This window comes from Natator depressus, chromosome 9, assembly GCF_965152275.1.
Source record: "Natator depressus isolate rNatDep1 chromosome 9, rNatDep2.hap1, whole genome shotgun sequence".
Taxonomy (NCBI): domain Eukaryota; kingdom Metazoa; phylum Chordata; order Testudines; family Cheloniidae; genus Natator; species Natator depressus.
The window spans coordinates 57,437,272-57,460,488 of NC_134242.1; the positions used below are offsets into that span (position 1 = coordinate 57,437,272).

A 23,217-nucleotide genomic window follows, 5' to 3' on the forward strand; every position below is an offset into this window, starting at 1 on the left:
GTGTTCACAAGAACTTGGGACAAGCTTTCCCTGTCAGCAGCAGGCAGAAGTCACTAATTATCTTTCTGTAATGTTGATATGCTCCTTGTATCTCATGCGGCTGTCAGCAAGTACAAGGTAGATTGTATAAAAACGGGACATATGATCACCCTAGCTGGGGGGGGGGGGGTTGCCCCAGCAGTGTTGTCTCTGGTGGGCAGGGGGAGGGTTGCCCTGGCAGCGCTGTCCCTGGCTGCGGGGGGGGGGGGGGGGGCGTGTCGCTGGCCACGGGCTCCCCAGTGAGTGCTGCCCAGGGCTTGGGATTCCTTCCCTCAACCAGCCTCTGACACGCCCTTCCCCCCCGCAAGTGCCCCAGCGCTCGCCCCTCCCTAGGGGGCGCGCTTCCTATTGCCCCGCCCTGCGGGGCGGTGCCATTTCCAGCTCCCTCGCCAGCGGGGAGGAGGGAGCCTGCGGATCGTAGAGGCGGCGGCAGCGGCTCCGCGAGGTGCACTGTGGGTCCCCCTCCTGACCCTGCCTCGCTATGGCGCTGTCGCGCGCGGAGCGCTGCCTCGTGCTGGTGCTGCGGCTCCTGTCGCGCGCGTTCCTCATGCTGCTAAGCCTGGCGGCGCGCGCTTCCGCGGCGCTCGCCCCCGGCCCCCGCACGTTGCCCCCGCTGGCCGGGGCGCCCCCCACGCGCTGCGTGCCACCGCCGGGCCAGCCGCTGCTGCAGCTGTCGGCCGGGCAGCTGGCTCGGCGCATCCGCCGCCGGGAGGTGAGAGCGGGGGGCGGGGGCTGCTGGGATTTGTAGTTCGCCTCCCAGGAGCGGCGCCTTTAGCGCAGGACTCCTGGGTTCCCTGCCTAGCTTTGTGCGCTGCAGTGAAGGGGCCGCTCCCGGCCCCCGGCTCTGAGTCCCCGCGTGCGGGAGAGGACCCGCTGTGCGCTCCGCCCTCTCTTGCGACCCACCCCCCGGGTGTGTGGGGGACCCCCTACATGCACTCATTGCTGCACCTTTCTGCCCCCAGAGATGGGGGACATCCTCTCTATAGCTTGACATCGTGCCTGCCTGGGGTGGGGGGCACCCTCTATATACCTGGTGCTGCACTTTGTGGGTAGCAGGGGGAGTCCCAGTGCCAGCTGTGTGCGGTGGGATGGGATATATGTGTGCTGGGTGAGGGCAACCCCATTTCTTCCCTTTGTGGGCTTCTCTCAGCACCAGGAGAGGATATAGACCCAAAGGGTGCCAGGTCCCTGATCAGGCTGCCTTGGCCAGGAGCCATCCAGAGGCATTCTAAGTGCACTCTCCTATGGGAAAGGACTAGTTCTCTCTTGTTCCTCTTGTCTGATAGATCATCCTGAGCATCTGCTGGGGAGAGAGGGACCTGGCTGACATGACCAGAGTCTGTTGGCTCAATACTATGGGAGGAGAGGATGTCTGGAGAGCTGATCCTGTGGAACATATGAATTCCATAAACTCCCAGCTAGACCTCTCCTTTCCTCTAGTAATGAGCTGATTGTCCTTGGCAAAACAAGCCATCGCTTTCTCCTGGTAAGGACACTATGTAATACCATTTGGGCATAATAATCCTTGAAATACAGGCAGTTCTGAGAGACGGGGGGCCTTTGGGAATTCTATATAGAGGAAGTAACTATCATATAATTCTCAGTGGAGGCAAGCCTTGATGGGGGAATGTGTCAACATACAATGCAGAAATGACAAGTCCACCGTAACGAGCAGTGCAGCTTCCAGAGACTGCAGCTCCTGGCATATATTCTAAACTGATCCAAGGGCTTGTTTACACTAGTGGTTTTCAACCTCTTTTTATTTGCGGACCCCTAACAAATTTTGAATGGAGGTGCGGACCCCTTTGGAAATTTAACCTGTGGTCTGCGGATCACTATCATAGAAATCTTAGACTGAAAACTGACTGAACAGAATTCATCTATAAATGTTGCGTTGCTCGGCATGGCATTTGATGCAACGTGAGAAAGGGCGCTAAACTGCAGGCTTCTACGGTAATGACAACACTGCTGTAGGTCAGGGTATTCACATACGGAATGCCTTTTCTGGGATCTGAAACTTTATTTTCATAGTCACCTTTTGCAAACCCCTTAGACATAGTCTGCGGACCCTATGTTGAAAAACACTGGTATATACTTACAGCCCTGCAGTGGTGCAGCTGTAGCACTTTGTGAAGATTCTACCTACGCTCGGACTGGAGCCTGAGCTCTGAGACCAGCCCCTTTATGGGGTCCTGGAGCGCAGGCTCATGTGTGAGCCCTAATATCTATACTGCCATCTTACAGCCCTGCAACCCCAGCCCTGCAAGCCTGAATCACAGGTGTTTAATTGCAATGGTGGCATACCCAGTGAGGCAATGGGAATGTCTACATTGCAATTAATGGGTATTAATCTACATTAATATGACTTCCGCTTGGTTCAAGATTAATCTTTATGCAGCATTGTTTTCTGGGAGTTGGTTTAGGCCACACTGCTGTATTAAAGTTGCCATGGGTCACAATCTGGTGTGAAAGCAGCCTCCTCATTTTTATGATCAGTCTCATGTTTCTCAATCCTCTAGGAAGGTTGTGACACTGAGCACTGGATGCCTTATTAATGCATGACAAAACCCATGTCAGTAACAGTTGGGGTGTAACGAATGTCTGATTTTCCTAACATGTGAAAAGTTGTCTGTACACAGTTCTGAGATTTTACATTTCTGTTGTCATTCACTAGGCTGTGGGTGAGATGAAGGTTTTAGCGCTTTATACTGAGGTGGATGATCAGTATATTGTTTCAGAGGGAGATGTTTTTCCACTATCCTAAGATGAAATAGTGATGCATGCAGTGCTTAATTTGTAATGAAAGAGGTGCCGGAGATCAAGCAGTTTTTTTACTTTCATAACTGATGTGGCAAGCCCAGAGGTGCTGGGGCTATGAACTGCCAAGCCTGGAGGTGCTGGGGCTCAGCACTGACACAAATTAAGCATTGAATGCATGCGTTTTCACCTTGTGCTAGGTAAGGAGTCATGCAATCTTAAACAGTGCATACACTGGCTGATCCATTGCTGTGTTCCTGCAATATAGCTATAATCTCCCAAGGTACAGACCTGCCAGTAATAATATAGTATTTATTAAGAGCAGCTGTATAACACTACTCTTTCAAAGCACAGTTGAAACATTAATTATGCCAACACTCCTGCAGGGTAGGTGAGTAAATGTTTTTCATTTGGGGAAACTCAGATCTGGACAGGCTAAGTGGCTTGTCCCGTTCTGCAGAGCTAGGATTAGAAGTTAGAAATTTCCAGTCATTAATACAATCTGTGCTGCATCTCTTTCACACATTATGATCCCTATTGCAGTAGGTGCAGTTAGAGATCTAGCAGCATGTTGTGTAATATCTGATAAAGAACAAAACTGTCCTGTTCCCATTAGTAAAAAATTGTGTAGTTGATCCTGTGCATAGTTGCGTCTGTGCTTTTGAAAGTGGAAGTCCAGAGCCTGCGCAGAGGTCAGAAGGTCTATTCTATGGCGGTAGCATTCTTCTGGGGAGTCTAAATTCCTCAGACACAGCAAACGCCAATCTTTTCAAAAAAAGATTTAAGTTGTATATGTGTTTGTGAGAGAGCAGAGCATTTGGCTAATTGGTTTCCTGTGTAACTAGTCCTATTTATTTCTATGTGTACTTTGTGAAGCAGTCATTCAGGTTTATGAGGAGAAATACTTGGATAGATATTTATAACAGTGTTATGTGATTGCCTAAGGAGATAGTAGGTGTATTGTAAAGTCACAGCACATTTAGATTTAAATACTACATTTATGCCTATCATCCTGAAGTACTTTATGAGCTGCTTGTGCAGGGTTTAGATTACTTGCCTATACTGAAATGAGCCAGTGCTGAAGTAGAATATGGCTACCTTTCTGTACCAACATTGGTACATGATAGATTTTATTTAGGCATGGAAGTGACTTGTCACTCCTTTTCTATTATCTGTACTGTACCTTTTTGCCTTTAAAGTGAAAAGTCTTTGGAGCAAGGAGTCCATGTAATTGTTTGTGTATCTTACCTAATATCCAACTGAATGTATATTCTCTGTACATTTATAGTACTATACATTTTTGCATGACACTTCACAGACAATTGAAAAGACAGATTCTTGCCATAAAAAGCCTACAATCTAAATACTATAATTGCATAACTGAAAATTAAGTCAACAACACTTATAGGGAATAATGTTCCATATATTTAAAAAATGTCATTGTTTCATTTTTCTTCCTACAAAATCACCATAGGTCATAATCCTCCTTGTACCAAAACTTTTATACCTTGTATGAAAACATGAATGGCATAATCACATATGAAAAAGGGTGGCCAAACTATAGAGTAGTCTTATTTGGTAGGATAAAATCAAGTTGCCTGCTCTGCTCTAGTATCAGATAGATCTCTGGTCAGGGCCTCTTTAAATTTTAACTGAGTAAACCCCTAATAATGCAAAGCAATATATTTTTGGTAGTGGTGAATCAGTAGGGGGCATTCTCACCCTTATTCAATATTGAAGGCAATGTCTTTCTTAAACAACAATAGGGGTGCTGTGCTACTGGACGTGCTGTCAGTCAGATGAAATATCAAACTGAGGCTGTGAACTGTGGCTGTCATTAGGTGAAGGTGTTTTCCATTGCTTGTCCTAAACCGTTTTGCAAATGTGGCTGGTGTAGTATAGCTATCGCATTCCGCCCCAGGGAGCCTTTGGGCAAAGGTGTGGGAAGTGTGCTGTGGAAACATAATTAGTTTTTATGAAAGATTCTGTGGCACATTTGGCACAGTTTACACAAGTGTCTTGGCTAAATTCCAGCTCTTGTCACTTCATTCTACCAATTCCCCATGCCATTTTACGCTGGGCATGCTTCTTATCCTGATCTGTGGTGTAGGGTTGCTAAGTGATCTGTATTGTGGGGCTGTGGTGGCTGCATTTCTATAATGGCTAGCTGATCCCTACGTATTGAATTTGCAATGGAGAGATCGTGACTTTCCATTCATTTGAATGGGAATTCCAGGGAAATGGCTATGGGGGTATATGGGTGTTTTGGGGGAAGTGAAGTGGTCAGGGAGGTAAGTGACCGCCACCCTGCAAACTGTAATATATAGGGGCTCAAGGGAGCCGAAAGGCAGTCCCAGGAGAGCAGTAATTTAGGTCCCTCTTCTCTTTTTCTCAAATCTCTAATTACCCAAACATCCTGGTGACCAGCAGCCTCCCACTCACCCTCTGTCCAGCCACCCGGACCTAGTTAGTATCTGTTGTTGTTGTCTTTTGCAGGTAAAATGCACTGATGTTGTTCAGGCTTATATCAAGAGGATCGAGGAGATAAACCCGCTTGTCAATGCAGTTGTCAAGGACAGGTGAGCCAGGGGAAAGGTGGGAAATGGACTTTTCTATAGTCCAGTTTAGCAGCTGTTAAAAGCCATCATCGGCAACAAGGCAAGATAACCAGCCTCCATGCGAGGTTCTTCACCTTTCCAAATGTGATCACCCACCCCCCGCCATGTCATGCTTGCTGGGGGAGGGGGTACGTCAGGACCGAGTGACTTGTCAACCAGACATGACTTATGCAACGAATCAGTGCTGAATGCCTCAACCATCTGTTAGAATTGCAAGATTAACCCATAGTTTAGGTGAAAGTAATTGTCACTGACTCCTGGGGAGGTTGTGATAGGTGGAGAAGCTCTGTTCTTCTTGCTCATAGTACATACTTTCTTTGCTGACATCTTCTGTAACTATAAGCAATATACACCTAGCAAGTAATTAAACTTGACCAAGTGATTGTGCCCTTAATGAATCATGCATATTCCAGTAATATGTACCTATCAATGATCATTCTCCAGATCAAAAGTGTTGGAATACAAGACAGAGCCCATTCTGTTCATAAAACACAGTGAGAACTGTTTAAACAATTAACGTTCACAGCATGTTCTCACTATTTCCATGGATAAATAGAGGATTCAGGGCTATCAACCGTATACCTTTTTATTCCAGCCCTGAATTCACTGAGCCTCTTGCAGCTATTTATATCTGCTCCATTTCCCCTGTACTCCTTTGCAACAAGGAAGAGGCTAAAAATATGATGTGGAAAAATTGGAAAGAGTCCAGTGGAGGGCAACAAAAATGATTAGGGGACTGGAACACATGAGTTATGAGGAGAGGCTGAGGGAACTGGGGATGTTTAGTCTACAGAAGAGAAGAATGAGGGGGGATTTGCTAGCTGCTTTCAACTACCTGAAAGGGGGTTCCAAAGAGGATGGCTCTAGACTGTTCTCAGTGGTAGCAGATGACAGAACAAGGAGTAATGGTCTCAAGTTGCAGTGGGGGAGATTTAGGTTGGATATGAGGAAAAACTTTTTCACTAGGAGGGTGGTGAAGCACTGGAATGCGTTACCTAGGGAGGTGGTGGAATCTCCTTCCTTAGAAGTTTTTAAGGTCAGACTTGACAAAGCCCTGACTGGGATGATTTAATTGGGGATCGGTTCTGCTTTGAGCAGGGGGTTGGACTAGATGACCTCCTGAGGTCCCTTCCAACCCTGATATTCTATGATTCTATGAATAATTTTTTCTTGCCATTCACAGGCAGAATCTAGAATAGTTTTAAATCAATCTGGTCATTTTAAAATTTGTGACACGTGTGTGTGTTTTTGTAAATTATCTTAATTTTCTATTCTAATTGAATGATTACTTACATTACAGTATTGATGGACAGAACTTTTCTGTGTCACTTGAGTCACAGAAGTCCTGCAAACACAAGCTTCTAGATGAGAATACTGTACTTTCTAATTCCCATGAGGCTGGAAATGCCATGAACGTGGCATGTCTCCTGGGTATTCTGCTGCTTCTGAGTGGCTTTAGGAAACAGAGGCAGCTGATTCATTTCAGGGTTTGAGTCTGTGTTCAAGTTGGTTCTTACTTTGTTGGGACTAGTTCATTCATCCCTTTTGCAGACTCACATGCAGAAGAAACACAGACATTTGGGTTAATCCATCGCTAGCTATTGATGAATGGGTGTTATGGTATTTGGGGACCAATCACACCTAGTGGTGAATGCATTTAATTGCAGGTCTGTCTGCCCTAAAGATGTTGCGTAGATAGGACATATACAGTGTTCAATTATTTTCGGAAAAAAGTAGAATTGGTTAGGTTACCAATTTCTGGCGTGTGTCTGTCATTCATTGTGTGGGAGCAGCCTGATCTATAACTGTAAAAGTATTGAAATAAGTTGGCAATCTGCCTTATACTTCATATGCCTCTTTTCGTCTGAGAATCGTAAGGCATTATACAAATATTAATAAACTTAATGCCCCAACTCCTCTGTCTTACAAATGAGGGACTCGGTCGAGCTCACACAGTGAGTTTGGGCAGAGCTGGGAATGGAGCCCAGATTTCCTGATTCCCGGTCCTGTCTTCACTCACCACCCCCCTCCCTTGTTCAGGAGCTGGCCAGAGAAAGGCTCACCATGGTGAAGGGATTAGTGATGGGGGTAGGGAAATGAATAATGGGTTGCTTTGTGTTTGTTTCCTTTACAATCTATCTGCTTTTCACACTTTAACCTATTTATTTTTCACCAAGTCCTTCTCTTTCTTTGACCACCCCCATCTAAAGGGCTTTTCAGCCCACTCAGATGTTGGTTGGGATTTGGTTAGAAATGGACTGGGGGTTCATCTGAGTCCAGTCGGAGACTGATCAGTGTTCTCTCCCCTCCCCCTCCTTCCCAACCATTCTCCTCAGGTTTGATGCAGCCCTTCAGGAGGCCCACCATGTTGACAAACTGCTCTCGGAAGGCCATGGAGATGAAGATTCCCTGCAGGAAAAATTTCCCTTCCTGGGGGTTCCTTTCACCGTCAAGGAGGCCTTCGCGCTGCATGGTGCGTTTACACACAAGCTTTACCAGGCGCTGTTTGGATTTACTCTGCAGCCTGTTGTCAGTTTGCTCCTTTCTCATGAGAGTCGTGGCTTTTGCAGGGAGGCCAAGTAGTGGAGCTGGCTAAACTGAATTCAACTGCCTCCTGAGAGAGACAGGGTGGGGGAGGTAATATCTCTTGTTAGACCCACTTTTGTTGTTCGAGCTTACGCCGAAGTTGGTCCAATAAGAGAGAATACCTCACCCTCCGTGTCTCTGACATCCTAGGACCCGCATGGCTACAACAGCACTGCAGACAACTTCTGCCTGTCAGTCTCTTTCCTCTCCCTTTTGCATGGCACTGTATTAGACCCACTGTGTGGGAATCAGAGTAGCAGCCGTGTTAGTCTGTATTTGCAAAAAGAAAAGGAGTACTTGTGGCACCTTAGAGACTAACAAATTTATTTGAGCCTAAGCTTTTGTGAGCTACAGCTCACTTCATCGGATGCATCCAATGAAGTGAGCTGTAGCTCACGAAAGCTTATGCATCCAATGAAGTGAGCTGTAGCTCACGAAAGCTTATGCTCAAATAAATTTGTTAGTCTCTAAGGTGCCACAAGTACGCCTTTTCTTTGTGTGGGAATGTTAACTGACTCATTGAAGTTAAGTCATTGCTCCCTAAATATTTGCTTTCTCCCTCCTATCATGAGCTTCCCTGGACCACGTCCCAGAACACTCTTCATTTCCTCTTAATCCATCACTTTCAGTGCTATCTCAATACCTTCTGCTCAGCTGCATTGAGGTTGTAGCCTAATTTCTCATTTGCTAGTCATTGGCCACTCAGGTCAGGTCTGTGTCATGGCTGTTGATCATTGGTCTCTTACTTTTTTTCTTTTTAATACTAGATGGGCACATTAAAAATACTTGATCAGTGGATAGTATCCCTTGCCCAGCACTTTGGTTTTACAGGTGTTCTGTAAATAACTGTAAAATACCCATGTAGCTGAACTTCACAAATGAGCTCACTTGCTTCCCTAAGAGTTATTGCATTTATCGTCTCCAGTGTGCACAGTAGATGTCTTCCAGGCCATTCTGCTCTCCTTCCATGCGTGGAACGTGGAAGTGCGCAAGGCACCCCAATTATATGTAAGGAGATCAGAACCCCTTTGAAGTGGAGATTGTCTAGCGGATTATTAACTAGTTTCTTCACTGGATAGAAGCAGCAGTGTTATGGTGCGGGGGTGGCATATTTTTGTTAAGTGTGCTTAGCTGTCTTGTTGTTTACATTCTGTAGGCTGCCAATTAGTTAGATTTTGTTTTTCATTCTGATCTTTTCATATTTTTACAGTTGTTTTGTTTGAAATGTAAGAACTCAGGGTTAGGTGCCCTTTTACTAATCAAAATAAATAGCAAAGACATTCCCTGAAGGTTACTATCTGGTGTCCTGATAGTGTTCTGAAAGGTTATCTTATTGCTGATGAGCCCTTCATAGGAAGGAGATGTACTTCTGTGTGCTCTCCCAATTGCATCAGGATTGTGACACAGCTTGCATAGCAGTCTTATTCCCAGTGGAGCGCAAAGGTAGGATTTTTGAAAAGTTTCCTCTCTCTGGGGTGGGAGGATGTGGATCCAAGCATCACTGTTACAGGATTTGGGGGTACCAGGCATGCTCTCTCTGGGTTGGGGGAATTGGTGATCTTGCCTAGAAATCACTATTGGTCTGTTGGGGATGGAAGTAGGATGAGGCACTTGTTATTTCTTGGGGATGAGACCTCCTTCTGGATCTTGGCAGCATATGGAATGATCACCCATCCATAGGATCTCGCACTGGCATAGCTTGTAATCTCAAGGGGATTGTTATTGCATCTCTGACCCACTATATCTGGTTTTTATCTTGTTACCATAGGGATGCCCAACACCTCTGGCCTGGTTAGCCGTCGCAACTTGATCTCCACGTCAGATGCTCTGGTGGTGTCGCGGTTAAAGCAAGCTGGTGCAATTCCACTGGGTGTGACCAATTGCAGTGAGCTGTGCATGTGGTATGAATCTAGCAACAATGTGTACGGCAGAACGAACAACCCATATGACCTGCAAAGGATCGTGGGTGGCAGCTCAGGTGAGCCGGTGCCTCTTGGCAGGAAGCCAATACTGCAGTGCACAGATGAGTTTGCCAAATTCCTCTTGTTGATCACTTTGTACTTTAAAAGCTCTGCAGATGGTTAGCTGGTTAGCCACACACATAGCTGTCATATAGCATGTGGGCAATCTGATACAATGGGAATTCAAAGGAGAACGTTTTGGCTGTTGGGCATTGTGACGGACTGATGATATTCTGTAAATTCCATAATGTTTGTTCAGTATATAAGATAAGTTTATTGAATTAAATTAAACCATATTGAATTAGGGTTAATAACTTTCGAGTATATTGTATTAAAAATGCAACCGTGTATGTGGTGTGTGGCATTATATGTACCTTCCCTAGTAGGGAGAGGGTATGCTAATGAACTTCCTCTGGCATCAGCCCTTGAAGAACACCCGCACCCCTGGAGGGGATATGCATACAGGGAGTCCTTGGATTTATGATGCCCGACTTACGTCAGACGCCACTTACAAAGGTTTTCACTTTCAGCCTGTTTCACCCCTATGACGCTTGTTTCGCCCTTATGATGAAAGCCAGCATGGAGAACAGCACACATCACATGCTGAGCCTCAGCCAATCACAGTTTCACTGTTCAAGCTTTCTGATTGGCTGAGCCCGGGGCTGGGAGCCAAACAAAAACAAGCAGCAAGGCTACCCGGCAACAAGCTACCCTGGCCGGGGAAGCCAATCAGACAAGCGACTGCAAGGGACCTTCTTCCAGCTCCATTCATTATAATATGACCACAAAGTTATTTACAAACAATTCTGTAAAAAGCAAGCCCAGTTCTGCAAAGTATGTTGCCAGCATTCTGAGCAGCTGCCTGCCTTGCTGCCTGCCTCCCTTGCTGTCTGCACAGCCTGTCTCCCATCACTGAACGCAGTGCGTCTGTGAATAGGGACATATACAACATGTACAGCTGCTACAGAGAAATTTACAAGGAGAAGAGGAGAACATCTGTCCAAACTTCCTGAGATACTTTCTTTAAGATTCCAGAGAAGACTCCAGAGAAACCTGCAGCCCAGACTTCAGAGAAGCCCCCAGCCAAGAGCCCTTCAAAAAGTTCTGGAAAGTCAAAGCATATGTGATTTTATACATTTATTCGAATGCTGTTTATCAAATAAATACATTGATATTCCTACATTAGTCCTCTATAATTCATTTAGTACAAAAATCTGGGTTATTGTGGTGAAAATAGTGTATCAAGCCTTGGTTCAGGAACCAGTCCCCTTTTATACTATTGATTCCTTTGGGAAAAGCGGTTTCGACTTACAATGCAATTCTGAGAAACAAATTGTGTCGTAAGTCCGAGGACTCCCTGTATAGTGGTTCAAACTGCAGCGATGAACAGACAAAGAAAAGACTTCTGTATACAAGCCTGATTTTTAAATGACTCAGGGCCTTCTGCCTGATCCAACAAATGGCCAGGACCCTTAAGGGAGGATTGGAAGGACTTGTTCTTTTGAGGCCTTATAAGAATGTGTGCTTGCTCTGTGCTGAAGCTCTGGTGAACTTGTAACCACAAAGAAACCCAGAGGGTGGGGTGATCACTGGTAAGCTTATTAGTAGGCCTGAAGGTTCTTTTATTGATTGTAATGTTTTCTCTGTATTGCTTTTTGCCTTAAGAATAAAGTAGATTTGCATAGGAAGGGCTGTGTCATAACTTATATCTGTAGTAGTACCTCAGTTATCAGTCTCTGAAGAGAAAGCAAGCAGGTTTTTTTAGGTTGACTGACTGTGCTGGGAAATACACAGTGGAGGCAGGGAACTGTTCACCCTGGATGCCCCAGTCAGGAGGGAGGGAGATACGTGTCTCCACTGAAGAAAGGCAACTTCTAGGGAGCTGAAAGCTTGAGAGTGGATGCCCTCACTGGACCCCAGAGGGGAAATACAGGGGCAGTTGCCCTGACCCGTGACATCTGTGGTGGCAGTGATGGAAACTGTAACAGTGTGACCTGCTTAAATTCAGTAAAAGTAAGTTCTATAGAAGGAAAAACACAGAGGGGAAAAAAAGTCTTTTTTTGGGAAAAGGAATAGTGAAAAGAGAGATGGGAAAATGAATTGTCAACAGCTGTAGACAAATGGGCTGATTCAGCGATGCAGAGAAAGGGAGATCAGCCTGAAGACAGAACAAACTCTTAGTGAGTTTTCATAGATACTAAGGTCAGAAGGGACCATTATGATCATCTAGTCCGACCTCCTGCACAACGCAGGCCACAGAATCTCACCCACCCACTCCTGCGAAAAACCTCTCACCTATGTCTGATTTGCTCTATTCCCATGACCAGTCAAGAAACAATGCCAAGTTCAAAGAGAACCTCCAGCCTGCTGGCGGAGGGCCTAGCAGATGGGGAGAGTCTTGGAGCCAACACCTTGGAGAGAAGCAGGGATGAGACTGACAGATACAGCAACTGTGTTCTGTCCAGACCAAGAACAACACTGCAACAGGAATGGTGAACAGCCCAACATCTGGAGCCAGGCAAGCTCCAGCTAGAGAGGGATTGAGTGTGTCTGGAAACCAGCAGCTTGCAGACTGGTAGCAGCAGCATCAGTGTGAGAGAGAAAAGAGGGAGAAGCAGCATGAGGTGAGAGAAGAGGACAGCGAGCACCAATATCAGATCGAGTTGGAGAAACTGCTCCAGCAGAACCATAGTCCAGTAGGTGAAGCCAGTCCCCAGTTACCTGTCCCCATGGGTGGTGTAGTCTCCAAATTACTTGCTCGACATAGGGAGTGTGGTGATGTGGATCCTACATCCTTTTGAAAAGGAGTGTGAATTGAATAAGGTGGGGAAGGCGGACATGACACCTGGCTCCTCTGCTGTCCGGGACAAAGGCCGTGGACACTTTTACCCTTATGGGAAGGAAGGACTATAGAGTTTATAATTGTTGCAAAGGTTTGAGCTGACCCCTACAATGTGTAGGATAAGATTTCAGGGAGATCAGAAAAAAGGGGACATGACCTGTGCTGAGGTTTCAACTCAAATTAAGGGTTATGTAAAGAAACGGGGAGCTGAAAGCCTGAGAGTGCATGTCCTTCTGCACAACTGAGGGGAGATGCAGGTGCTGTTGCACTGAACAGTGACAGATATCTCCTCTACTTCTCATCTAGTGTCACTTCAGGGCTTCCTTGCTGGAGTAGCTTCATGCTGACATCACTGAGTAGTTCTGACATATTTACACAAATTGGGCAAATCACATGGGCAAGAAGCTGCTCTTCTCCTACTGGTCCCCTCGTGCGTGTGTAGCTGGAGGCTCCTGTTCCATCTGTGTGCGCGATTGCTCCCCACTCGGTTGGTTGGTTATCACTGCCAGAAAGGTTCTAGCAGAGTCCTGAGAGATCACCTTATTATCTTTCACTCCTCTGGCCCACAGTCGGGCCCCCCTCCTTCTGGCTGAGCAGGTGTAGACAAGACTGTATTTGGAGCGTGGTCAGTACCATTCAGAGCTGACCAAAGGGGTTGTGTTGAGTGACGCAATGTCTTTCAGGGGAACTCCTCATGTCTGTGGGGGCAGAACATGCTGCCTCAACAGAAAGAACTTCTAGCCTTCAATAGCTTAGGGCATGAAGCCAGGATCAGCTAGTGTCTGGTTTTGAGTGCAGTGAATTTAGATGGAAGATGGGGGAGTGCTGGCTGGCAGGAAGGAGATGTCAGCAAAGAGTGAAGAGAAAGTCACTGAGTGGAAGAGAGAAGGAGAAGCTGTTACGAGCAGAAGCAGTCTCTCTTACTCTGTGTATGTACAGCGCCTAGCACAATAGAGCCTGTCCTCGGTTGGGGCAGATACACACTGCTGTAATATATGTAACAATGGTAATGATAACCCCAGAAATCCTTGTCTTCAGGACTCTTTTGGAGGTGGGGCTGGGGCAGAAAAATCACATGTAAGGCTTGTCAGAGTGGTGGAGCCAAGGATGAATGATCCAGTGTGGCTGACTTATGGGAGAAGATGGGGATGCAGAACAGCCACATGCACCATAATACATCTGGCTACCAAGAATGTGAGTTACATCTACAGGATGGGAGACTGTCTTGGAAGTAGTGACTCAGGGAATGACTTAGGGGTCATTGTAGATAATCACCTCAACATGAGGTCTCCATGCAGTGCTGTGCAGAAAGGACCAATGTGATCTAGGGATGTATAAAAAGACAAACATAACGTAGAAGTAAAGATCTTGCCTCTGTATGCAGCATTGGTAAGACTGCTGCTAGAATAGAATAGAACAGTGTTCTAGGATCCTTACTGCAAGAAGGCTGTGGAAATACTGGAGAGAGTTCAAAGGAGGGCACAAAAGTGATCCAGGGGCTGGAAAACAAACTTTACAATATGAGGCTTAAGAAGCTCAGTCTATTCTGCTTCCCGAAGACAAGTTAGTGGGGTGGCTTGGTCACTGTGCATAGGTACTTACACATGGAAAAGAAGTCTGAGAATGGGGGACTTTTCAGCCACGCTGACAAAGGCATAACAAGATCCAGCATCTGGAAGATGAAGTTCCTATAGCAGTGAGGGTGGTTAGAACAGCTGATTGGTGGGAGTGGTGGACTCCTCAGTGCTTGGAGTCTTTAAAACAATATTAGCTGTCTTTCTAAAAGATATGCTTTAATTCAGCTGCTGGGAGATGTTCTGCGGCTAGGTTCATGGGATTTGTGGTGGACAGTTGTGGTCCCTTCTGGCTTGGTAATCTGGGTCTCCATGTTAATTCCCTTCTTCCTGGGGAGAACAGGATTGTCTGCATTGCCCTCAGCATACTCATAACACTCGCAGTTTTGCATTTAAATAACTATAATCCGGTCTCAAGCTTCAGGGCTTCAGCCAGTTGCCTGCAGGGATCAGCAGGGACTTTTTCCTCCAATGTGCAGTTGGTCCATTCTAGTTTTGTTTGGGGTTTTCCCCCACTTCTTCTGAAGCATCAGAGATTCTTCCTAGGTGGAAATGGACCACCTGGACTGGGTGGACTCTCTATCCTTCATGGAGAAGAAGAGGGTGAAAGTCTGACAGCACACAAGCACAGACTTTCAGCTGACCAATTATTTTTGCAGAGGCACCAGGGGATGGAACAGGGGTGTGTGTGTTGGCGGGGCGGGAATCTGCAGGTTCTCCTACATTGCTTCTGCCTCTGTACCACCGGCTCGTTGGTGCCATGCCAGTTGGACAGTGCCCTGAAGTTTAGAGAATCGGCTTTTTTAGATGCCTGGTCGGAGTGTCTTGCCCAAATGCTCAGGGTCATATTGATCAGCAGATTTGGGGTCATGGAGAAATTTTCCCCCAGGTCAGATTGGCAGGGACCGTGGGAGGTTTATCTTGCTGCTGCAGCATGAGGTGGTGGATCACTTGCTAGGCTCATCTGAGAGTATCTCACCTAATCAGTTCCCTGCCCTCACATGGGCCTCGGGCATTGGTGGCACCTTGGTCTCTCCTGGTCTTTGCCTGTGGCACCAGCAGTTTAGTCTCCTGAGGACTGAAATAAGAAAAGTAATAGGGCTCAGCATGGAGGTTTCTGGGTCAAAGTTAGCAGCCTGTGATAAGCAGGAGGCCAGATCTAATGGTCCCTTGTGGCCTTAAACTCTGCGACTTTCTGCAGGGAGAGCAAGCAGAGCTCCTTTGTTCTGCCACAGGCTAGCTGGCTGCCACAGCTCGTTATGCAGTGGACATAGGGAAAAGTGATAAGTCTCTGATTTTTGTTTTCATGCAGGTGGTGAGGGCTGCGTCCTGGGAGCTGCCTGTTCCGTAATCGGGGTGGGCTCAGATATCGGCGGCAGCATTCGGATGCCTGCTTTTTTCAATGGAATCTTTGGACATAAACCCACCACAGGTACCAAGTGTCCAGGATTGAGAATTTGCATCTTCTCTCCCCCCGAGTCAGACATGACACTGGATGTTTTCCCACTGGCAGGGTAACCACAGGCATCAGTGTGGGTGTGTGGGGAGGTGTTCTGTGTGCCCCCTTGTGACATGTGTGTATCTTTTTGAGAGAGGATTTTCAGTACTAGCCTATTGCTGGATGCTGGAAGTCAAATTCCTCCCCAGTGTAAGTCCCTGGAAGCTAGTGGAGTTACACCAGAGATGAATTTGGCCTGAGAAGTTAGAGAAGCTGACCCTGTCTCCTTTATTTTAGGAACCAGAAGCTGAGACTGGACAACAGGGGTTGGATCACTCAATGATTGCCCTGTTCTGTTCATTTGCTCTGATGTATCTGGCATTGGCCACTGTAGGAAGACAGGACACTGGGCTAAATGGACCATTGGTCTGACCCAGTGTGGCTGTTCTTATGAGTTAAACTCAGGGAAAGTGTGGTGACATCAGACCTGACACACTAGATACCAAATCCTTGCAATAGGACATTGACAGGGTCAGTGTTTCTGACTCAGCAACAAAATGGCTGGGTGTTCTTGTAGTCGCAGCCTGTCATTATTCTGTGAGCCTCTCATTACCATGTAACTTAGTGGCTGGACGACCTAGTGTGGCTGGACTGTAGGCAGCCAAGCGGCATGCTGCTCTGGTCTGTGTCAGCTGAGCACTTTTTTTCCCCAAGTGGCATGTGAATCATATGAGCATGTGAATGGCGCTCTCATATGGGGAAATCCAAAGGGCAGCTCCTCTCTGACAATCACCTTGGCTGAAGTTGTGTTTGCAAGGATGCACTTTGCCATGTAACGACTAACTCGTGTGCCTTTTCACTTTTAGGGGTGGTCCCCAATGATGGTCAGTTCCCCAATGCTCTGGGGGTGCGGACGGAGTTCCTGTGCACGGGTCCCATGTGTCGCTATGCTGAGGACCTGGAGCCCATGTTGAGGGTCATGGCTGGGCCTGGAGTCAGAAAGTAGGTCGCTCTTATCACTTTGTGAAACTCATCGTTGATCTCAACCACTTTCTGGCCAGCAAGGCATATATCTGATTATTTCTGATTACTCCTTTCATGTGCCATATGTTAAGTAACTGGTCCAACCTGGCTGATGACTCGAAACTAGTCTATCAAAAGAGGATGTCTTAGAATTCAGGTTGCAGAAATCTTTAAGTCTTCATAGGGGAAACTCAGGGACACAAATGTGCCGCATCTTGCACAACAGATTTGCTTCTTCAGCAGCGGTGCCAGCTTGGCACCTGACACTGGGGTTAGTCTCTGTATCGGATCTCCTGTATGCAGGTGCCATAGGCATTGACTCCCCACAGGCAGTCATCCCTCCCCCTTGTGAGTGGTATACATTCTGTCTATTTGAAGCTTCACACAGTGAGTCCTCTGCTGCAGAGTTTTGGAGGGAGTGAATTATACTGATTGAATAGCTCTCCTCACAGGGCCCAGAACGTGGGAAATGGCTTAAAATAAATGCAAAGTCACTGTACAGTATCTTATAGGTTACTTCTCCCTCCTACCTGGCTAGATTCTTACAGCCGCTCCACCTCATCCCAGCCATCATGACCCTTACTGGCTGCTCTTGGATCCCTCCCCCTGCCCTTACCTCAGCACATTCAAGTGTAGTCCTTTCATTCCAGAAGACAAAAGCACACTAGCCAGTTGGGGGTCTGTGCTTTTGCTCCCTGAGGCCTCCCTATCCTGTATGGAGGAGAAGAGACTGAAAGTCTGACAGCACACAAGCACAGACTTCCAACTGACCACAATTATTTCTGCAGAGGCACTAGTGGTGAGAACAGGGGGAAATCTTGTAGGTTCTTCTACCCTGCTTCTGCCCCTTTACTGGCTTATTGCTGCACATGTGTCCTTTACATGTCCGTGTTCAGCTTTGTGTCTACCTCCGCACTGGCTGTCCAATGCACATGCTGAATGTTGTTCCTAACGCTTGCTGTTGGCTGAGCGATCTAATATGGAGGGGCATCTTGGGAGACAAAGATTTTCTTAAAACAGAAAAGAAATGTGGAAACTGCTGACCCAGTGACTGTGTGTGACACTGAGGCAAGCAGCCAGATATATTTAATGCCAGCACCTAGCTATTTGTATGTCAGTAGCAACTGTCTCCTTTCTAACATGACAGATGTAGTATAACATCCTGAGGAACTTCAGCAAGTGTGTGAGCAGTGTTTCCATCTAGGGAACAGCAGGAGATGGAGACTTGTGACCCAGGTATTGTTCCTTCCACTGCAGGCTGAAGCTGGATGAAAAAGTGTCACTGGAGAAAGTAAAATTCTACTGCATGGAGCATGATGGGGGTTCAGTTTTCGTGTCCCCTGTGGACAGGGAAATTCTTCAGGCCCAGAGAAAGGTAAGAGGGACTTGGTTATTCAGGCATTCGGATACCATGGTGAGAAGCATGGTAGACAAACCTGGAGGGAGAGGTTCAGAGAGTCAGTTGGATAAGAGATGACCTGCTCTACCTATGTCTGTTCCATCTCTTGTTTATCATGGCTCTTATATGCTAGTATTTTTGAATGGGATACTAATCAGTTGAATCAAGAGCATGCTGGTAGGAAGCCTGAGATTAGCTATGATTAAGGCTACATTTTAGTCACAGGTATTTTTAGTAAAAGTCATGGACTGGTCACAGGTGGTAAAAAAAATTCACAGCCCATGACCTGTCCATGACTTTTACCCATGACTAAATCTTGAGTGCTCTGGCGGGAGGGCACCGTGGGTTCTCGGGGGGGGGGTGGGGGGGTGCCACAGAACCCACACTGGTGCTGGTGGGAGAGGGGTTGGGGCTGGAAGGCTCCCTACCTATTCCGTGTGCCTCCCCGGAAGCAGCTACATGTCCCTTGGCTTCTAGGCGGAGGCACAGTCAGGGGGCTCCGCGTGTTGCCTCTGCCCCAAGCACTGGCTCCACAGCTCTCATTGGCCGGGAACCTAGGAGCTGAGGGAGCGTAGGAGCTGAGGGAGGGACATGTTGCTGCTCCCGGGGAGCCCCCAAGGTAAGTGCTACCCGGAGCCCTCACCCTCTCCCGTGCCCCTGCCCTAACCCTGAGCCTCCTCCCACACCCAAATTCCTGCTGCTGCTGCGGGGGCAGTGGCGCGGTGGCCCGAGACTGCCCCAGCAGTGGCTGGTACAGCTGGTCCAGGGGCTGTCCAAGCTGCTCAGGCGGCCCCCAAGCCAGCCACACCAGCTACTGCAGAAGTCACGGAGGTCCCGGAAAGTCACGGAATCCGTGACTTCCATGACCAACTAGCAGCCTTAGCTATGATGTAAGTCATAAACCAGATGAGTTCGGTTGACTGTCTAATCTCCAGTGGAAGTTTGTTCACATTATATACTCCTGGGGGAATTCTGCACCATTGCACATGTGCAGAATTCATGTGTCCAGCAGAATTTTATTTTTTTCTGCAGAAAATACATTCTGCTCCAGAAATACTGCAATTCGGTCTTTCGCCCACCAGAGGCAACTGTGGCACCAGAACAGCCAACAGTATGAATGCAGTGGGTTGTTCTGGTGTCTCAGTGGCCTCTGGTGGGCAAAAGGAGGAACTACAGCACTTTCTGTGAAGAAAAAAAATTCTGTATGCGCGCAGTGGCACGAAATTCCTCCAGGAGTACAAGTCCATCACAGCACCTGGCCTGTTAGGACAGAGTGGGGCATATGGGGCTGCTAGGGGGGGTCACAGATTAGAGTTCAGAATGTGTAGACAGGCGGACAGACTGGGGCGTGGGCTCAGGAGCTAGTTGGGTGACAGCGTTGAGCCAGGAGCTGAATGGGAGTGGGGAACTGCAGAGACCCATCGGGATGTGGGGTGCGGGGACAGGGGCAGATGTGCCTGACAGAATGGGAGAGGCTTGGGATCCGCCAGGGTCTGCATGGGGGAGGCTCCCCAACTTCCGAACAATCCTGCCCCTGCCCCCTGAAAAAAACCCATTCCATGCTTCTCCCAACCACACCCAACAACCCTCCAGGTTCACTCCAGGCTCCTTCCCTCTCCCTCAGCTCTTCCATTACCCCTGACAGTCCCTGACAGTTCTGTATTGTAATTTAAATGAATTACTCAAAGTTCTGCATTAATATGCCTAGTAAGGAATCTAATTGTCAAAAAAATTGAGATTTTTTTTTTTTTGGTCTTATTGTTACAGACATACTGGCTGACAGGTATTTTGAAATAAATTACCAAAATAATTGATACTGGTATGATTATATTGTGTTATTTTGACAAATAAAATATGCAGAATTTTGAGGAATTTTAAAATATTATGTGCAAAAATTTTAATTTTTTGGCACAGATTTCCCCCAGGAGTTAATTAAATTATAAAACTACCAAATAATTTGCATCACTGTCAATATCTGCACAGAGGAGAGCAGGACTGAAATAGCCAGGGCATATTACAAACTGAAATTGTAGTGCTAGGACACTGCTGCTTAGGTCCTGTCCTTCAGATGAGACGTTAAACTGAGGTCTTTTTACTTATATCTAGTACCAGTTTATGTGGACTCTTAAAGATCTAACAGTTCTAATGTCTAGCTTTTGGACAAGTCATACATGCAGAGTGAGCCATGAGTTCTTTACACAAGAATAGGTTGTTCAATGTTCTTGCCAAATTCCAGTTTGGATAATTATATTTTACCTGTATAAAAGTCTCCTTGTTTATATTGTGGAGATTCTTTGGGATTTTTTAGAAGGGAAAGTGCCATAATACTAGTCATAAAAATGTAACGTTTATAAAATCCAAGGGTGGATCTGGGCCACAGCTGTGTGTAGAGTGCCTTTCCCCTTTTGCTCTCACAGTCTTTGCCCAGTAGAGCGTTCTACCACTGTACCTGATGATGAAAGATGCTATATTAAAAAAGTCCTGTTCTATTCTGGTCCCCTTGATGCTAGCTTTGGGGTACCCTGACTTTGTTCAGCTGACAGTTGCAATGGAAATTTTCTAGGGAACATCTGATCGTCATAAAATGGAGCAGACTCTACCTGATGGCCTTGAATATGGAGACTTGCATGCCTTGGACTTGTAGTACCCAGCTACGTAATAAAAATGGGGGCAGGGGGGTCCACATCCTGTGTGACAACTCTGTGGGCTGTGTTTGGCCCACTGGCCTTAGCTACCTTAGCTTTACCCAGACCCACCAATCTCTCATTGCTTCTGAGAGTAGTGAAGTATCACATAACATGATGGATACACTCTTCCCCTTGTATTTCCATAAGGTGGTGGAGCACCTGGAGACTCAGTTTGGGGTCCAAGTTCAGCACGTAACAATCCACAAGATGAAGTACGCTTTCCAGATCTGGTCTGCTATGATGTCTTCCCGGGACAGTGATGGGCAGGTGCGTCTGATTCTGATCAGAACACAAGCATACTGCAGCGGAGAGGAATCTGTCATTTGTCAGTAGACAGAGAGGGGAACATGTACATGCTTGATAGGTTTGGGACCCAGCTGCATGTCTCCTCTCTTCTTCCACTGTCTCGCTCCCCACTTCTACCTCTATCTTCCTGTAACTTTAAGCATTATCCTCTTGTGTCAGCCACTTGGGAGGTGACTGTAAATCCAGTGATCTAGCAGATGAGGGACCCCTTTTAGCATTCTTGCTTTGGCCTTTTCTGTGCAAGTCCTTACAGACTCAGCTAAGCAGATGGTTTTCTAATTCGCTAGTTTTGCTTTCTTTTCACTCTTTTCGCTGTCAGCAGCAGCGGGGTGATGCAGGTCAGGACTGAGGTGCATTAACACTGCTGGGAAGTGGAGATGGGCAGGACTGAAACTAAAGATGCTGTTGATAAATTCTATAGTCAATTGCTTGACACACTTTGGTTTGTTATGAAATATACTTGAGACCAAATAACCAATGTCAGTCAGGTTTATTGCTGTGAGCCAATAATAATACAGTACAGTAAGAGGGTTCTATGTGATGCTGGTCTCCAGGAGCAGACCCGTGCAGCATTGTTACAGTCACCTTACTCAGAAAGTCTGCTTCCAGAGTTACATGTTTCAGCTGGTTAGTATCTATAGGATGATTTTACAAGTTACATATTTCTTTGTGACTTTGTCCTTGCCCATAACTATTTTACATTTGGGGACAATGTGTGCCTTCGGATCAGCGGCACTGCTGTGGGTGCCCGCATGGCCCCACAGTATGCCAACATTTTTATGGCTGATTTAGAGCGGCGCTTCCTCAGCTCTCGTCCCCTGGCGCCCCTACTTTACTTGCGCTGTGTTGATGACATCTTCATCATCTGGACCCATGGAGGGGAAGCCCTTGAGGAATTCCACCATGGTTTCGGCAGTTTCCATCCCGCCATCGGCCTCGGCCTGATCCGGTCCGCGCGGGGGGTCCACTTCCTGGACACTACAGTGCTAGTAGACGATGGTCGCATCAACACCGCCCTGTGCCGGAGACCTGCTGACCGCTGTTCCTACCTGCATGCCTCCGGCTTTCACCCTGGCCGCACCGCACGGTCCATCGTCTACAGCCAAGCTCTGCGATGCGGCCGCATTTGCTCCAGCCCCTCGGACGGAGACGGGCACCTGCAAGATCTCTATCAAGCATTCTTGCAGCTGCAATACCCACCTGCGGAGGTGGAGAGACAGATTGGTGGAGCCGGGGAAGTTCCCGGAGGTCGCCTACTGCAGGACAGGCCTAGCAAGGAGAGTAGCGGAGCGCCGCTGGCCGTCGCCTTCGGCCCCCAACTGGAGCCCCCTCCAACGCATTGTTAAGGATCTATGGCCTGTCCTGGGGGATGACCCAACACTCTCACAGATCTTGGGAGAAAGGCCGGTCCTTGCCTGCGGACAGCCCCCCGGCCTGGGGCGAATGCTCACCAGCGGCCACGTGCCACGCGGCAGAGCCACTGACCCAGGGGCCTGTCCTTGCGGCAAGGCCCGTTGCCAGCTGTGCCCACGTGTCTGTTCGGGGGACGCCATCGCAGGGCCTAACGGCGTCGGCCACACTATCAGAGGCTCGTTCACCTGCACATCCACCAATGTGGTGTATGCCATCGTGTGCCGGCGGTGCCCCTCTGCCATGTACATTGGTCGGGCTGGACAGTCTCTACATAGAAGAGTGAATGGACGCAGGTCGGATGTTAAGAATTGTAACATTCGTAGACCAGTCGGAGAGCACTTCGGTCTCTCTGGTCACGCAATCACAGACATGAGGGTCGCTATCTTAAAGCAAAAAAACTTCAAATCCAGACTCCAGCGAGAAACTGCTGAATTGGAATTCATTTGCAAATTGGATACTATTAATTTGGGCTTGAATAGAGACTGGGAGTGGCTAAGTCATTATGCAAGGTAGCCTATCTCCCCTTGTTTTTTTTCCTACAAACCCCCCCCCAAGACGTTCTGGTTAAACTTGG

General features: G+C 47.4%; 1 protein-coding gene across 1 annotated transcript in view; it reads left to right on the top strand.

Annotated features, from left to right (window-relative positions):
* Nucleotides 1-520: 520 nt before the first annotated feature.
* The window catches only part of FAAH2 (fatty acid amide hydrolase 2), a 31,137-nt gene continuing 8,440 nt past the window's right edge, over nt 521-23,217 (top strand). The window contains exons 1-8 of the mRNA XM_074962646.1: nt 521-751; nt 5,293-5,375; nt 7,751-7,887; nt 9,769-9,978; nt 15,690-15,809; nt 16,682-16,817; nt 18,096-18,213; nt 21,072-21,191. Of these exons, the coding sequence (XP_074818747.1) occupies nt 521-751; nt 5,293-5,375; nt 7,751-7,887; nt 9,769-9,978; nt 15,690-15,809; nt 16,682-16,817; nt 18,096-18,213; nt 21,072-21,191 (1,155 nt within the window). The remainder of the gene's footprint in view (nt 752-5,292; nt 5,376-7,750; nt 7,888-9,768; nt 9,979-15,689; nt 15,810-16,681; nt 16,818-18,095; nt 18,214-21,071; nt 21,192-23,217) is intronic.